This window comes from Anolis carolinensis, chromosome 3 (assembly GCF_035594765.1).
Source record: "Anolis carolinensis isolate JA03-04 chromosome 3, rAnoCar3.1.pri, whole genome shotgun sequence".
Taxonomy (NCBI): Eukaryota; Metazoa; Chordata; class Lepidosauria; order Squamata; family Dactyloidae; genus Anolis; species Anolis carolinensis.
In genome coordinates this window covers 238,031,018-238,048,910 of record NC_085843.1, presented here as the reverse complement: position 1 = coordinate 238,048,910, position 17,893 = coordinate 238,031,018, and the positions used below count along the sequence as shown (strand labels likewise).

The 17,893-nt window shown below is 40.5% G+C and overlaps 1 protein-coding gene across 2 annotated transcripts; it reads left to right on the top strand.

The window, feature by feature from the left end:
- Nucleotides 1-645: 645 nt before the first annotated feature.
- On the top strand, nucleotides 646-17,438 carry ilkap (ILK associated serine/threonine phosphatase). Of its 2 annotated transcripts, XM_008106438.3 has the most exons (12): nucleotides 646-836; nucleotides 3,163-3,228; nucleotides 5,219-5,275; nucleotides 7,443-7,562; nucleotides 8,609-8,735; nucleotides 10,110-10,216; nucleotides 11,203-11,296; nucleotides 12,361-12,448; nucleotides 13,668-13,789; nucleotides 15,022-15,141; nucleotides 15,318-15,399; nucleotides 17,116-17,438. In XM_008106438.3, the coding sequence occupies exons 1-12, from the start codon at nucleotides 782-784 to the stop codon at nucleotides 17,254-17,256; spliced, it is 1,179 nt and encodes a 392-aa protein (XP_008104645.1). In that variant the 5' UTR covers nucleotides 646-781; the 3' UTR covers nucleotides 17,257-17,438. The 2 variants fall into 2 exon arrangements, with proteins under 2 accessions (XP_008104645.1, XP_008104646.1); XM_008106439.2 differs by lacking the exon at nucleotides 646-836 and having other exon boundaries at nucleotides 7,443-7,548.
- The last annotated feature ends 455 nt before the right edge of the window (nucleotides 17,439-17,893 follow it).

Sequence of the window (17,893 nt, the reverse complement as noted above, 5' to 3'; positions counted from 1 at the left end):
TTCTCTCCTGACGTTTCGCCCATATCTATGGCAGGCATCCTCAGAGGTTGTGAGGTATAGAGAAACTAAGCAAGGAAGGTTTAGTTTCTCCAAACCTCACAAGCTCTCAGGATGCCTGCCATAGATGTGGGCGAAACGTCAGGAGAGAATACTTCTGGAACATGGCCATACAGCCCGGAAAACATACAACCCTGTGATCCCGGCCATGAAAGCCTTCGACAAGGCAAAGAAGGGGAGGGCCTCCCATGACGCCATAGCCTTGAGCCACAGAAGTTAAAAGTGGCGGCAAACTGAATTAATTCTGTGATGCCCTTTCGGGGGAGGCCTTGTCTATGGCTACCAATTAGACCCGGAAAAAGAAGACCGGCCTTCCGGAAGTGGCGAAGAAATAAAAACAACCTCAGCGTGATTGACAAGAGATAATCCCGCCCCCCGCCATCAGACCCGTAGAGTGAAGAACGAGAGAGACAGGAAGCGGGGTGGTTGCTTCGTGAGAGAGGTCGCCACTGCTTTGGGCCTCCAGATATTTTGGACTTCAACTCCCACAATTCCTAGTCCTCACCCAAACTGGCTGAGGCTTCTGGGAGTTGAAGTCCGGCGCTCCTCTTGTTTGTTGTTTTGGCGCTAGCCCCGCCCCTTAAGGAGACGTAGAGGCACGGGAAGCGAAGGGCAGCCAATCAGCGCGGCATTCCGTTCCGCTTTCTGCAAACGATTGGCAGCTCGTGCGGCCTTGGCGTGAGGAGGAGGAAACAGTCGGTGCTGCAGTTGCAGCTCAGGCCGGATGGATCTGTTCGGGGACTTCCCGGAGCAGGCCTCTGCGGCGCCCGCAGCAATCGGTGAGCAATGGAGGAGGGAGGGGAGGGAAAGGCCTGGATTAGGGCCCGCGAAGGTGGATAGTAAGGGTTGTGTTGGGATGGCTTTTTCAGGAGGGAGGGAAGAGAGACCCGCATAATGCCCCTTGGCCAAATACTGTGACACATGAACACGTGTGAAAGTATCCATAGACACACGTGTCAGTTATTGATACCCAGGCGCATTGCAGGCAGAAACTGCACGTATTCACACACATATATACATATACAGAGAGAGAGAGAGAGAGAGAGAGAGAGAGAGAGAGGAGACTCTCAGTTAACCGGCACCAGTGGGGTTAGGTCGGTGCCAGATAACTGTAGTTGCTCTTAGCTGAGTTACTATTAAAAATTGGTCCAACTAATAGATCTCCACACTAGACCATACCTTAAACTCAGTGTTTTGATAGTGATGTTGAAATACAATTATAATTGAAAGCAGATTACCACAAATGTACCTTAATGCAACTCGGGTGTACTGATTTCACTGTTAGTTTTTATTTTTAGTTAAAGTTTTATTTCATTGATTCCTTTGCTATTTGCTTGAGTTTCAGTTAACGGAGAGTCTACTATGTGTATGTGTATATATACCATATATACACATGCTTGTGCGTACACACAAACTTATATAAACACACACACACTTGTTGCATGGATGGTTGCTGCTGTAGATCCAGTTATTAAAACTCCTGTCAGTATTAGAATCCTAGAGTTGGTGGAGGCTTCTATTTAATTTTTTATTATTTCCTAGCTGTATTTACTAGCTGTACGCGTTGCTGTGGCCCAGTCAGGTTCAATGGGAAAGAAGGGATAGAGAAAGAGTAGGCTTCAGATATATGTGATTTCACGATGCTTGTGGATAATTGGAATGTAATACAATAATAATAATAATAATATAATACGTAGTGATATCTCTCACTCACCACGCTGGGGCCCATGAAAAGGATTTTCATTCTCAATATTCCTCCTTTCCATGGCTAGGCCACAGAGCCTTGGCTTCGTGTAACTCGCCAAGCCAAATAGTGGCAAGGAGGCAGGCCTAGCTGTCACTTGCGGCCCCGACCATGCCAGTTGCTAAAGGGAGGAGACTGCTTGGCCGTTGCTAGCGCCATTGCTAAGGGGAGGAGCTGTCTGCTATGACGGTTGCTAAGGGAGTAGGAGACTGATTGGCCGTTTCTACGGGGCATGGTTTTACCTGTCTCAGCTGTAACAGGTTTGTGATAGTAGATATGTTAATGCCTGAAAATCCCTGTCAGTTTGAATGCTATATTGTGACCAAATTTCGTAGCAATCGGTAAAATCGTTTGGGAGATATGAGGTCCCCACAAACAGACATTACATTACGGACATTACATTAGATCCAGCATCATCACTCAGAAGACTTGGAACATCTTTTAGTTGCTTAGAATACAAAACCAAATTAAATACTTAGGCAGCCTCCTCTGAGGCTGATTCCAGGTCCCCTAGAATGGGAAGAGACCCCAAAGGCCATCCAGTTCAGACCCGTTCTGCCCAGCAGGAACACACAATCAAAGCACTCCCAGCAGATAGCCATCCAGCTGCTCCTTAAAAACCATCCAGAGAAGGAGATTCCATCACATTCTGAGGCAGCATATTCCACCGCCAAAGAACTCTGTCACGAAATTCTTTCTAATGTTTAAATGGATTCTCTCTTCCTGCAGCTTGAATCCATTGCTCTGTGACTTAGTCTTTGGAGCAGCAGAAAACAAGCTTGTTCCCTCCTCAGTGCAACATCTTTTCAAATGTTTAAACATAATTATCAAGTAATCTCTTATCTGAATTTGTGGACCAAAAGGTCCCAGGTTCAAATCCCGGGAGCAGAATGAGCGCCCACTGTTAGCCCCAGCTCCTGCCAACCTAGCAGTTCGAAAACATACAAATGTGAGTAGATCAATAGGTACCGCTCCAGCGGGAAGGTAACGGCGCTCCATACAGTCATGCTGGCCACATGACCTTGGAGGTGTTTACGGACAACGCTGGCTCTTCGGCTTAGAAATGGAGATGAGCACCAACCCCCAGAGTCGGTCACGACTGGACTTAACGTCAGGGGAAAACCTTTACCTTTAACCTTTAATCTCTTATCCTCCTCTTCTCCTGAGTAACCATCCTTATCTCCCTAAGCCACTCCTTATAGGAATTCATGGTTACTGGATTCCTGCCAGTGTTGTGGGTATAGGAGACCCAAAATAATTCTGTAGTTTCATCTGGATAGAGTGTAACCATGTGATACCTCTGTTGTATTATTTGTGGCCAAGGGTCTCTTCTAATTTTCTCTTCTGGGATGTTTCTCTAGATAAAGAAGAGCGGAGAGGGTCTTTGCTTTTTGATGATCTCCCACCAGTCAGCGGCACTGACTTGGGTATGGTTTTTCTGGATATTTTGTCTTTCACATATTAGCATCAATTGGAAGAGGAACCAGTGGTTGTAGTTAGCATGGTCTTGCTCTTTGTTAGCGTTACCAGATTTTCAAAATAGTAATAGGGGTTAGTTTACATTTGTGACCTGCAAGGGTTAATTGTCAGGAAGTAGCTATTGCCAAGTTTGTGTGCTTCCAAAATACCAAATGAAAGTATTGATTTCTGTTAACTAGAACAGTCTGTTTTTATGTGAAATTAGCATGTTGTCAAAATTGTTAAATTACAGGATGCGCACATTTATGTCTTTATGATGGTCCATACACCAACATACAGAGTGTTCTTCTTTGGTCTCTAGGTTATATTATAAAAAGTGTTTTAACACTCAGAATATGTTCTTATCTCTTTTAGCTTCACGGAACAGTATGGACCCAATTTCTGTATCCAAAGGGATCTCTACCCTAGCTCTCTATCATTATATTAAGCTTATTTGTCCAACTTTACTTTTGGTATTCAGCTACCCACACAAGCTTCCTTTCTGTATTTGGGCTTCTGGTAATGTTTTGAGGGACAGCATGGCTATTATTACAATGCACAGACAACATGCTGTATGGTAGAAAGAAAAAATGGAATATCTTTTCCCCTGTCCTAACATGCTAAAAGCAACCTCTGTATTCATGTCTGTGTGCCATGCCTAATTAGCAAACATACCTACCTGTCACACATCTGTAGAACATTCTGTTTATGAGAATTTATCCTGAAGTAGGTCTTTAGAGACAACTAGTGTTACTGGACAAAAGTCATAGTTCGTATGGTTCTGTTTTCAGCCTTTGCCATCTCCATGTAGGGCTTTGAAATCCCTCTGCCTGAAACTCTAGAGAGTTACTGCCATATCCGAACCTGTTCTGATCTACATTTATGGGACTACAAGTGCTGTAAACACAGGGCTAGTGCACCAGCTGGAGGGCTCTAGTTTAGAAGGGTTTATGTAGATATGTAGTGGGAATCCTGTAGTTCTCTATGGCTAAAATTCTTCATCAAAATGGCAAAGAAAAATATTCAATTCATGTGCATCCATTATAAATGCATTTTTAAAAATCAAGCAGTTCCTGGGCTATGAACAATATAGGTTCTGTAGGTTTGTTTTTAAGTTGAATTTGCATGTAAGTCTGAACAGGTATATTTTATAAGTGTAACTCCATATATAAATATATAATAATAATTTTATTTCTTACCCGCCTCTCCTCGTGGCTTGAGGGGGTTGTAGCATAATTAAAACACATAGACATTGTAAAAATTCTATCCATATATGCATTTCTATAAAATATACATATTAAAATACACAGAACAGAAATTAAACATAAGACACAAGTTTAAAATTCATGCTTAAAACTGGCTAGCTTTGGATAGCACAGGGAAGGGGTAGGGTTAGGATTTGCTATCTAAGCCTGTGTTCAGAAGATTTGCCCTCACTTTCTGTCCCTGTGAAAATTGGATTTTGAAAAATTGGGCTTGTTGCGGAAACAAGGATTGGTATTAAAACTTCCGTGACGATATCTTTCCCCCATGTCAACTTGTTCTGGAGTGAATTTCCCTTCTAAGGGGTAGAATCCTCTCACTTCCTGTTGTCTCACCCCCGTTCTTAACTATGAGTTATTTGTAAGTTGGACATGTATAACTCAGACTGCCTGTATCCTAACCCTTTGTGCCTTGTCCAAAACCTCCCTCAAAAGCTTCCAAGGAGAGATAGTGGAAAGGCAATTTGGCTTAGGAGGAAAGGAAATGGCAGTGTGCTCCCAGACAGTATGTGTCCTCCTACTCCTTCCATTGTCTTGAGCTAGATTCAATGGCCTCTTCTGAACAAGCAAATAATTTAGGAAATACTTTATCTTGGTAGAATTACGTTGGATAATTTCTTCTCTTCTATTATGCTATCCCAGAAATCTGTTTACAGTGGAGCCTAAATTCTAAGCCTGTTCCTTCTTGTCTTTTAAGATGCAGGAAGCTCTTTGCTTTTTGATGATCTCCCACCTGCCAGCAGTGGGAACACAGGTGAGCCCAGTCACACATGCCAATGCCTTTAATTGTTGGTTAATCTGTATACTCCATCAAAGGGAAAAATTCAGTGCTGTAAGTGATGGTTTGCAGGAGGTGAAATATCCCTTGAAAACTCCACTTCTTTTGTGCTCTGACTTTTGTTCAGTGGAAGATCCCTTTGCAGCAGTCGACTATCTGGGCAGTCTCTTTGAAAAATGATTACATGGCAGCAGTGTGTACTTTACTTCTACCAGTTGGAAATGTAGGCAGTTTGATAACATGTAACCCACAAGTGGAAACTTTGGTCTTCTAAATGTTTTGAAATTCCAGCAGTCACTTACTATTGACCATGCTTGACTGTCAGTGATGGGAACTGTAGGTTAAAACATCCAGAGGACCAAAGGTCCTTCATCTTTGATGTAACGTTTCTGGTTTAGTGATTAACCAAATTGCAATGGGAATTCAGAGTGAGGGAAAGACATTCTGCTCTTGTTTTGAATGGGCAAACATTGTTTCATCTGTCCACAAACTTACTGTTTTCTATTCCCCTGAAAACCAGGGATAGGAAGGAGATATTTGCTTTTCCCAATTGACTAAAGCTTTGATGCAAACCACATTTCCTTTTGTTTCAGTTGAGGGTTATTCAGATCAGTAGACCTTCAGCCTAGTGGGCTTTTTCTAGATTGTGCTCTAGCCATGGGATTCACAAGTGTTCCCAATCCCTCTTGAGCTAAATGTTGGACTGTTTATATTCAGTGGTGTGTGTCATAGTTTAGGTCTTCTGGTTGGGGATTCTGGGAGTTGTAGTTGAGAAAGCTCTGGAAAGAATGCTGTATATAATAATCCATTAAGTGTGTCTGCAGAAGTTAAAGCATGCCTTTTCTGCCTCTGTACATTAAAACACCGCTCACACTAAGTTGAAGTAAAAAAACAGTTTTGGGCCATGACTATTGAGACTGTAAGTAAACAGTCTGGGTTTTGCTTGTGAAGCATTGCCAGCTGAATTTAGTCTTATCTGTCAGAGGCTGGGTAAGGTGTTCGATTTGTATTTTCTTCTGGATCCTACATTAATTATATTTCTGATATATAAAGAAGTAAGATTGCACTTACTCCATTAGTGGGAATTCTTGAACTGCAGTTTCCAACAGCCCTAGCTCGTATAATCAGTGAAAAGAAATTCTGGGAGCTGCAATTTCAGCTGTATTTGGAGGGCCACACAATTCACCTCACTAATGTATTATTTGTTCATATCCATTTCCATTGAGACTCACATTTCAGTTGAGCATATTCCCAAACAAAAGCCACACTATGCTTAGCATGCAGATGTGGAATCCTAATGAATGTTTTTTTGGGAAATGTAGCTTTAGGAAAGGGTGAGTTAATACAGAAGCAATCATAGGGTAATGTGTTAGTAGGCTTTCCAGGAGGTTTGTCAATTCCAAAGCCTTCCTCTCCATAGCTGCTTTTCCTTAACATAGGCTGGCACCTTGTTAGCAGGTTATATGTTAAGCCTATATGTGCTCTCAAACCACTTTCAGTCATTGCAGTGGTCAGGATCCTTTACTGACTGTGAAAGGGCCAAAACTACCTCAACCCACCTTTTAAGTGAAGCTCTGTGGCCATTTCCATTTTGTTGGACGATTAGTGGAAATGCATCCTGTTATTTTTGCTATAGCTAGTGATACTATAGGTCTTTGGGAAATCTCTGTAGATGATGTCCATAATACAGGGAAACAGCTGGATACATCTCCACTGATCCCCCCACTCCCCAATAATACAGACATTACTGTGTTGAGAGAACTGCATTACTCAAAAAGTGAGTTTTAGATAATAGCGCCATGTGCCGAAGATATATCTCCCAGTACAGGATCTCAACCACAGTTGTTTTTAACTGTCTCCTTCAGATGTAATGTAAGGTGCATTCAGTGCCTCTGTGTACATGGGGCTGTAAGTTTCAGAAAGCATGAAGTGCCCCATTTTGACTTCAGCAAATTGATTGTAGTAAAAAAGGCTGATATGATCTGTAGCAGAAAGGAATTTGACTCCAAACAGTTACCAAAACGATGTAGCAAGAACACTTTAGAGCATAGTTTTATGGAATCAGGTTTTTTAAAAAATGAAATTGCCCTTGTAAATATGGAACAGTAGAGGACATAATAACAGTTGACATTTTATTTTCTAGTTTCGCATCCTGCAGAACAAGTTTCCCTTCCTGTGAGCTATGGAAGGGGAGAAAAGAGAAAGTCCACGGAAGGGGAGAAGAATGGGAGTGAAGAACTTGTGGAAAAGAAAGTTTGTAAAGGTTTTCAGACAATCTGAAGCCAAATACTTCTTGTCTTTTGTAGTGCTTACTTTATATTAGGGTAAAGATAACATTACCTTTTTGAGAACAGTCTTGCTAATGATCAGTTAAGGGCAAGTGTGGGTTCGTATCTATGGGCAAAACCCTTACAGAACACCCATGTCTGTAAAGAATGGGTTTCTCCCAGCTCCTTTTTCCTTGCCTCTCTCACATTTGTAGCCCTCTTATCCTCCGAGGAGCTCTGGGTTACAGTCAACATGAGGCTTACCCCCTGCCTCCTCACAATAGCCTTGGGAGGTAGGTTAGTCATGTTACTGTTTTGTTTTATTTTTTAATTCAGCCTGTAGATTACCAGCTTGTTTCTTAAAGTACCTTTCAACAATAACATGATCTCCAGAATTAAGAAGAATCAATGTGAATAAAGCGTTCTCTTTTCAAACTGAATGGATAATAAAATATAGGACTTTATTCTTCTTGCTCTGTCCCACAAGTTTTTTGTAATGCTAACTGTACATTTATAGGTGTTTATTGCAATATAACCTGGTTTGCCACCATGGTGTCCATCCCCCAGTTTCTAATACTGTTTGCATTTTTGCACGCTTCAGAGTGCAGTGTTTTAATGTGTTTGCTGTGATACAATTGACTGTGGTTGTTCAGTTTAACGATATGATAGCTACCCTCATATTGTCACACATTCAGAGGTTATTACTTACACAATTTGAACAGCTTCTTATAAAAATGTTGTCTTCCTGCCTTCTTGTGCCTATCTCTAAGCACTACGTTGCTGTTAGTTTTTTATGTGAGTGTCATTGCTATGGTACCCTAAATTGCCATGCCCTGCTTGCTACATAACCATAGCAGTCATAGGAGACTTTTCCTAACATGAATGTCATGTATGAATGTCTTAAAGCTTAAACACAGTTTGTGCTGAATATGTTTTCAGCGCACTTCTTCCTTGCCTTCGTTAGGTAACTTTTTTGCCTTTGTTCAAAAAAGGGAGCGCAGAGATTGAATCCTGAATGTATCTTTTCTTGATTCCTCTTTAGATTTCTCTGAGATTCTTCCTCTGAAGGGCTATGTGGCAGAGAGGAAAGGTGAACGAGAAGAGATGCAGGATGCCCATGTGATTCTGAATGATATTACGGAAGAGTGCAGCCCTCTGCCCTCACAAATGTACGCCTTATATCTCTGAGTACTTACTTTGATGCATATATATTTAATGTCTTCCATCTTATGGTAGAACAGCCTTGTGTGGACAGTGGCTTTGAATTCATTTGGTTTGATGTCTGGAAGTGGTCCATGTTCTTTTTCTTCTACATTTCTACTTGCAGTACTTGACCCATACAGATAGAGCCATGAACTTGTTCATAATTCCTTACCATTTTGCTGTAAGTAGTTGTTTCCCAGGGCATTCATAGATGTGATTTTCCTTTCCAATCCATCTTAATTTTCAAGATCTGGAATTCAGTATTTATAAATATTCTGATAGGGGTGCTTAAGCTTTTAAGTGTTCAGCTGTGAGACTAGCACACAGAGTAATAGATTCAAATTGCAAGAAAAAAAAGATTCCACCTAAACATTGGGAATAGGTTCCTGACAGTAAGAGCTATTCAACAATGGAACAATGCTGCCTGTGAGTGTGGTGGAATCTCCTTCTCTGGAGATTTTAAAGCAGAGCCTAGATGACCATCTGTCAGGGATGCTTTGATAGTGTGTTCCTGCATGGTAGAAGGTTGAACTGGATGGCTCTTGGGGTCTCTTCTTACTCTATGATTATGATCCTATGGGGATAATGCACCCCCCTTCCACAGTCACCTAACCCTTCCTAGAACAATTCCATAGAGGAGTGGGTAACTGTTCAGTCTTTTTTTGTTTTTATTTTGGCTTTCCAGTGTAGTTGACACTATACTAGAAAGGCCACATTCCACCTTGATAAATTCAGAAATATATAATACTTCTCACATGGAAGATGAATGGGAAACCTAGTTGGAATGTTGTTTCACATTATGATCAGTGTCCGTATTTTCAGCTTGGTGTATAATGGCAGTCCTTTGAGGAAGAGAAACTGTAAGGAAGAAAATCGCAGCTGAGATCCAACGCTCTTGCATATGCTCTTAGTAAAAACATGTGAACAGTTGTGCTACCTTCATGGAAAAGTTTGTAGCATAACAGGGAGACTGAACAGGGAGACATGATCTGCCATTTATGTTGCTGAGAGCATAGAACAGTGGTTCTCAACCTGTGGGTCCCCGGATATTTTGGCCTTCAACTCCCAGTAATCCTAACAACTAGTAAAGTGGCTGGGATTTCTGAGAGTTGTAGGCCAAAACACCTGAGGACCCACAGATCGAGAACCACTGGCATAGAAGTTTCATTTTCACAAGTTTTGGCTGCAGAAAAGTTTTATTTTTTACAGGAGAATGATTTGAGATAGCATATAGATAATGGGATGTTTTTTGCAGTTCTGTTATCTGAATGCATTTTTAGTTTCTTTGCCAATCTTGTAGTGAGATCAGACTATCAGTGTATATATGCCTTCTCTTACAGCACCCGCGTCTCATACTTTGCTGTCTTTGATGGGCATGGAGGAGTTCGAGCTTCAAATTATGCAGCACAAAATCTACATCAAAACTTGATAAGAAAGTTTCCCAAAGGTACATTTAATGGAAAGCACAAAATAACAGTGAAGTTGAGAGGAGACATGATCGCCATGTATAAATACTTGAAAGGATGTCATAAGGAAGAGGGAGCACACTTGTTTTCTGATGCCCTGGAGACTAGGACTCAGAGGAATGGGTTCAAATTAAAGAGAAAAAGACAGGAGAACCAAAAGGAGAGGGGAAAGGGCTACCTGTAGGAAGGTTAGTTGGGCCCCTCCCCTCCGCTGACTGGTGTGAACACCAGCCAGAAAGGCTGGCATTTCATGGGGAATTCAAGTGTCTCCCTCTGGCCATCCATCTGCCTCCCTCTGTCCGGAGGTATGCATTCCACCGGAACATTAGGAAGCTGTTCCTGACTATAAGGGCTGTTCAGCAGTGGAACTTTCTAGCTCGGAGTGTGGTGGAAGCTGCCTTCTTTGGAGGCTTTTAAACAGGCTGGATGATCATTTGTGTGTGTGTGTGGGGGGGGGGGGGTGCTTTGATTGCTTTTCCTGAATGGCAGGGCTTTGAACTAGATGACCCATGCAGTCTATTCCAACTCTGTGATTCTAGGTTGCAGGCAATAACTTCCTTTTGCTCCATGCTCTCTGAAGATCTGTCCCGATTTAAAGGAGCACCCTGAGAGTGTTTGTCCATAAGAGACAACATTTGTATCCATTAATCAGCATTTTCTGTTGAATTTTCTGTTTGTGCAAGCAATTGTTCTTTTGAATTCGTGATGCTTGTTGCTTTGAATGTAGGAGATAAATGACACTGTCAAAAGCAATTACCATAGAGCAAGCTGGTTAAAAGCTGGGGCTGAGTTTCAGTCTTCATCATTGAATTCATTGATTTTCCTGTCTTCATAGCTACTGAGAGTGGAAAGGTTATGCTGAGCAAAAACTTTTGTTTATGTAATGTACAATTACAATATGCCTATCTTGTTGCCAGGCATCTGAGATAATGGTTGATGGTTGCTTTTCCTTGGGTTTATGTCACAGGAGACGTGCCCAGTGTGGAAAAGGCAATAAGAAGGTGCCTTCTGGATACCTTCAAACACACTGATGAAGAATTTCTCAAGCAGGCTTCCAGCCAGTAAGTAGAACTTTTTGTTGTTGTTGTTATGCCACTTTTTTATCTTAAACTCAAAACTGGACAGTGGTAAAAACAATAGTATACAATTTAAAACTTAAAGACTATGAACGTTAAAATCGAATTAAACATAGCATCTAAAAATGAATAATTAAATTATTGAAACTTTACCAGGTGTCATGATCATGTCAAGTATATTTATGACACTGTCATTTTAGAAAGTACATAGGGATTCGGGTTGCATTTTTGAATACTTAATTTCTATTTAACTGTTCTTACACAGGATTAATTTTTCTATATAGGGATGTTCAGGAATAATGCAGATATTTAAGATGAGTAAATTTGTACTTCCAAGCTAATACGTTGACTGAGATGAATACTATACTTATCTGAATTTTTCAGTTAACTTCTTGACACAGAAATTGCATACAATGATGTATTCAACAGGGAAAGATATGTTAGAGAAAGTTGCATATGAGAAGAAACAGAATTTTCTGTGTTTCTTAAGTAGATGTTTAGGAAAGGAAAGAAATGCAGGGTTTTTTTGTTTTGTTTTGTTTGTTTTTTTAAAAAACGGATTTCTAAATACAGTAGAGTCTCACTTATCCAACATAAACGGGCCGGCAGAATGTTGGATAAGCGAATATGTTGGATAATAAGGAGGGATTAAGGAAACTCCTATTAAACATCAAATTAGGTCATGATTTTACAAATTAAGCACCAAAACATCATGTTATACAACAAATTTGACAAAAAAGTAGTTCAGTATGCAATAATGCTATGTAGTAATTACTGTATTTACGAATTTAGCACCAAAATATCATGATGTATTGAAAACATGGACTACAAAAATGCGTTGGATAATCCAGAACGTTGGATAAGCTAGTGTTGGATAAGTGAGACTCTACTGTATTGTCAAAATAGTACAGCGTTGATTTAAATTACCTGTATTTTCAGTTGTGTACCTCACCTCACTCTAATTGTGCAGCTGAAATATGAGATAAGTTTGAAACAGGCCTCAAAGGAGTCTTGGGCTCATTTTCCCCCAAAATTTCTGGTGTTTTTAGGAAACCTGCCTGGAAGGATGGTTCTACAGCAACTTGTGTACTGGTGATAGATAATACCTTGTATATTGCCAATCTTGGAGATAGCAGGGTAAGCACATTGGAAGTTCTGGGTTCAATTTAGACATGTTTCTTTTGCATTAAATAGACTTTTCCCCTTTTACACAGAAGCAACGTAGTACGCATACATTATGGCAGTATGTCCCTCAAATGGGCTGCCTCATTTGTCTTTGATTTATTGCACTCTGTAATATTTTAGCATTTTAACTGCCATGGCTCCATCCTGCAGGATTCTGGGATTTATAGTTTGATTAGGTAATCAGAACTCTTTGCCAAAGAGCTCCAGTGTCTCTCAGAATTGTGCAGAATGCATCCATGGTGGTTAAAAATCATTCATGTGCTGTAGTGTGAGAGGCAGCATGATGGTATAGTTTGAGTGATGAACTAGTCGACTGGAAATCTTGGATTTTAATCCCTGCTCAGTCACAGAAAACACAGTTCTGTATTATTTTAGTTTTCTTAGTGAATGCTAGATGGTGCTGTAGGAATATTTGGTATCTGTACCAGAGTAGAATGCAAAGTAGCCACTAGTGCTGCATATGAGCTTATAATAGGAAATGATGGGAAACACGCAGGATGCTCTGGTAAAAGCTTCCTTTTATTGTTGCAGGTAATGCATTTTGTATAAAATGATAGACAAAAAAAGAGTAGAGTCTCTAATCCTGACCTGTGTGTGTGTGTGTGTGTGTGTGTGTGTGTAAGTGTAAGGCCTCTTGAGGCAGAGAAACCTCACAATGCTCACTTCTCACAGGGTAATAAAGCACACCAAAGATTTATTAGAAGGAGGAGGAAGTCACCTCAATATGTAGGCAGGAAGCAAAACACCTTGAGCTACATAGATATAGGAAACAGAGGTGAAAACAAGACCGCGGGCATGCATTAAAGCCGTCATGGGCAAATTCACCCCTCCAGGTGTTTTGGACTTCAATTTCCATATCCAGTAGGCTATTAGGAATTGTGGGAGTTCAAGACACCTGGAGGGCCAAAGTTTGCCCATGCCTGCACTAAAGGGTTCCTTCTGTCCCCAGTTGCGCTCTCTATGCAAGTGTTAATGCTTTCTCATTTCCAACACAGTGGTGGTGTTCACCATTACAGCTTTAAAAGAGCTCATCTCTGCAGTTCAGTCTGCTGCTTGGAGCCTGTCTTAAGATCTCCTTGTAGGACAGCAGTGTCCTGCATAATTATCCAAGCAGAGACTGTGAGACTACAATATGTACTGCTTGTTGACAAGACTTCTTCTGTCAGTGCAGGCCATTCTGTGTCGTTACAATGAAGAGAATCAGAAGCATACAGCCTTAAGCCTCAGTAAGGAGCATAACCCAACTCAGTATGATGAGCGGATGAGGATCCAAAAGGCTGGGGGGAATGTCAGGTAATAAATGCAAAGACAAAGTAAACTGACTGGGATTTCTGGGAGTTGTAGGCCAAAATACCTGGAGTACCACAGGTTAAGAACCACTGCTGTATTTTAACAAACCTGGAACTTGGTTGTTCCTCCATCTCATGATGCATATGTTCATTGTCACATGGTAGATATCTGGTAATTGTACTTTCTTATAGATTTGACTTTCCTAAATTTCTTAAAATCCAGTAGAACAAGGACATTCCCTAACAGCTCCACCCCGGGTTGTATATATTAGGAAACCGCTATACATCTAAGCTACAGGGTGGCCCAAAAGTCACAAAGGGATTCTGTATATATATTTATTATTATTATTATTATTATTATTATTATTATTATTATTATTATTATTATTACCCTATTATTATTATTATCAGCAGCAGCAGCAGCAGCATCATTTATATCCTGCTTTTTCTCTCAAAGGAGAGGAAAAAGTGGTATTGGGCACCATTTATGAGATTTGGGGTTTCTCACATAATGTACATTTATTTTCAATGCATATTGTGTATGATGCTATGGTATTGTGAATTAAAAACATAAAACAAAGGAGTTATTAAATATTGAAACCTCTTTGTGACTTTTGGCCCATCGTGTAGTAGCAAAACAACTTTAAACTGACATGTAACAGCATAATCAAGGAAAGAGATAGTTTTGGCTTGAGTTCTAGAACTAGAGCAGGATTTGAGAATTGTCAGAGGTTTGGAGGCTGCATTTGTCCCTCTCCCTACAAATCTCAACACATGTCTCCGCTGTGCATACTTTTTAGAAAAAGTAAAGTTCATGTTTATTTACTGCTTTTAAAAAGATCTCTGTAGGACCTAAAACAACCATGGGAACATGGTATAAGTACAGCCAGAAAAAGTGGGGGATTTTAATTTTAAAAAGAAATGTAAAAATTCTGTTCAAGGGGAGGGATGGTTACATGTTGCCCATGGGCTTCACTCTGCCTGTTCCTCAGCTAGAGGGTAAAGGAATAGACTGTCCATGAATTTCATAGAGGAGGCCTCCCTCTTGGTCCTAGATTCTTTCTGTAGTTTGTTGGTTCCAAATGTGATTGAACATCTGGGACCCAGATTTCCAACTATTGGCCAGGGATGCTGTTTATTGTAACCAACAAATGGGGCATAATTGGCAGTGCTATATAATGTTTGGTTGTTCAGCCTTGATGATACTTGCATCCCTCCCATTCCTCCCCTTCTTAGGGAAGGTCGTGTTCTCGGTGTTCTAGAAGTCTCTCGATCTATTGGAGATGGACAGTACAAGCGCTTTGGGGTCATTTCTGTGCCAGATGTGAAACGCTGCCAACTTACACACAATGACAGGTAACACTGAATCAAAATTAACAAAGGAGGAAAATATGTATAGTACTTTTGTTAACCCTCCCCCCCCAAAAAAAAACCAAAAAAAAAAAAAACAGCACTGAACTTTTATTTTAGTTCTGGTTTTTTTTTCTGCCTCGGTTAGTTTGGACAAAGCTTATCACTAATTATTCTCATAGATTTATCCTGTTGGCATGTGATGGTCTTTTCAAAGTCTTCTCACCAGAAGAAGCTGTGAACTTCATCATGTCTTGTTTGGAGGTGAGTGGTTTAGTGAATTTTTAAAAAGGCACTTAGAGGAGCAAACTCACTTCACTTTCACAGCACTGACAGGAGAATTTGGCCGTTCTTGCTCCTTTTATCTACTTCTTGTGACTTTCACATCACTCTTAACAATAACAGTCTTGCTGTGCTTTCTGTTGAAGGATATGCAGACAGTCTTTGGGTTATGAGCAAGATAGGTTCTGTAGATTTGTTCTTAAGCTGAATTTGTATATAAGTTGGAACAGGTACAGTTTTTAAGTGTAACTCCAGCCAAAACATTTTTTTAGTTTTAGAATGCACAGGAAAGAGTTAACACCCCTATAACATTTGTTTTGCTGTTTGTGTCTCTGTTCAGAAGATTTCACCTCACTTTCTGTCCCTGTGCTAATGAGATTTTGAAAAAAAAAATGGGTTGACGTAGAAGCAAGGGTGGATGATAAGCTTCAGTGGAGACACCTTTTCCCCATAACTCTTCCAGGAGTAGATTTCCTCTCACTTCTTCTTGTCTTACTCTCGTTGGTAACTAGGAGTCATATGAGTCAGATGTCTGTAATAATAATAATAATAATAATAATAATAATAATAATAATAATAATAATAATAATAATAACAACAATAATAATAACTTTATCTTTTTGTATGCCACCTCCATCTCCCCCAACAGGGACTTGGAGCGGCTCACATGGGGAGCAAGCCCAATCAATCACATTTAACATCAGAAGTTAAAAGACATCATTAAGACACAATAATAAAATGATTAACTGTCACCATATGCCAGTAAAAAGTCCAACATAGGACATAAATGGGCAACAATCAAAACTGATAAAAGTGTCTATATCAAAATAGGCATATTTGAGAAAATATAAACGGGAAGATGAATCTAAGTGGAAAAATAGTGTAAAGTGACAAGGAAGTTTCAATATAGATAAAGGCCAGGTATAACGGACTTGTTTAGTCGAAAGTGTGACTAAACATCCATGTTTTTAACTGTAACTCAAGGGAATGCTTGTACATAAATTGTTTTAAACAATTTCTGCAAGAGTGTGTGCCTCTCTGCTCTATTGCACATATTGCCACATTGATTATTTTGCCTCCAAAACTTCTGATTCTGGAGCCAGTTGAGGTCAGCCTTCACTGTAGATGAAGACTGGACCTGAGTTCCTTTCTCCTTCCCAGCATGTGCTCTGAGATAAAGGGACACGAAGTAACAAAACATACAGATCCAGTAGAGCAGCCTTATGTTAAAGAGGGCAGTGTTGTTGGGGCTGCCTGGTAGGCTATTTTGTCTTCCTGCTAAATGCAAACTGCTCTTTTTAGTTTAAAAACACCTCTGGGTGTGTTTCTGTCTTGCCTGTGCAGAGTCAAAAGAAGACAATGCAAGTGACTAAATAGTAAATGCAGACCTGAGTGAGTTACTTGGGGAAAAGGGGTGCTCCTTTACTTATTGCCTCCCACAGATGATTTTCATGTCATGAAACAATAGCAAACCATTAGTTGTTTAGTCTTGTATTACAAGATTTTTACTGCCAGAGAGGGGCCCTTTTGCGTTGTTTTTTAGCGAGTTTTTGCATCAGGTGCCCAAATTACTTGCCTCTGTGCTGAGCTGAATCCTCAAAAAAGATTCAAGGCAGCGTGGGGGAAAGAGAAGCATCTTAATACTATCTCTGGAATGTAAGTAATGGAAGAAAGTGACCCGTCTTGTCTTGTCAACAGGACAAAACGATTCCTACAAGAGATGCCAAATCAGCCGCCGATGCCAGGTATGAAGCTGCCTGTAACAGATTGGCCAACAAAGCTGTGCAGCGAGGGTCTGCTGATAACGTTACTGTGGTGGTGGTCCGGATTGAGCAGTGACGGGAGAAATACATGCCAGCAAAGTCCATAGCAGCATGCAGTGGATTCAGTAGAACAAGTTATGTGTGTCCGTGAGTGTGTGTGAGTGTATGTATGTATGTATGTATGTATGTAGGGTTTTTGTGTGTTTTCTTCCCTAAATGCTCTTATTTGTAAATAAAAAGGTTCGTTCTTTTTTCTAACTGTTTAGGTCAATTTATTATTTCAGGGGTTTGCACCTGGGTCAGTTGGGGCCATCAAATGTCTTCACTAAATTAACTTCTTAAACTAGTCTAAAACATTTTTCCTTTGCCAGCCGCATTGTGCATCAGGATCTATAGCCCAAGTACACAACACATGTTTTATTTATGAAAGGCATGGATGTATTTTGTTTTATTTATTAAGGGCATGGATGCAGCTTATTTTAGAAGTTGTCTTTTAAAGGGTTCCCAATCCTTTCTCAATCATATTTAAAGATCAAATTGTCATATAGATGTTCAAGATCACCCAGTGGACTCCCATAGCTGAGTGAGGACCTCTCCAGAGTCATTGTCGAACACTCAAACCGTTATGAAGCCGCGGTGGCGCAATGGGTTAAACCCTTGTGCCAGCTGGACTGCTGGCATGAAGGTTGGGTTGCTGACCTGAAGGTTGCTGG

Coding starts and splice junctions, on each gene's coding strand:
- ilkap (XM_008106438.3), top strand. CDS start 782: ATGGATCTGTTCGGGGACTTCCCGGAGCAGGCCTCTGCGGCGCCCGCA. Junction 13,790..15,021: donor AAGGCTGGGGGGAATGTCAG/GTAATAAATGCA, acceptor TCCCCTTCTTAG/GGAAGGTCGTGTTCTCGGTG. Junction 15,400..17,115: donor TCATCATGTCTTGTTTGGAG/GTGAGTGGTTTA, acceptor TCTTGTCAACAG/GACAAAACGATTCCTACAAG.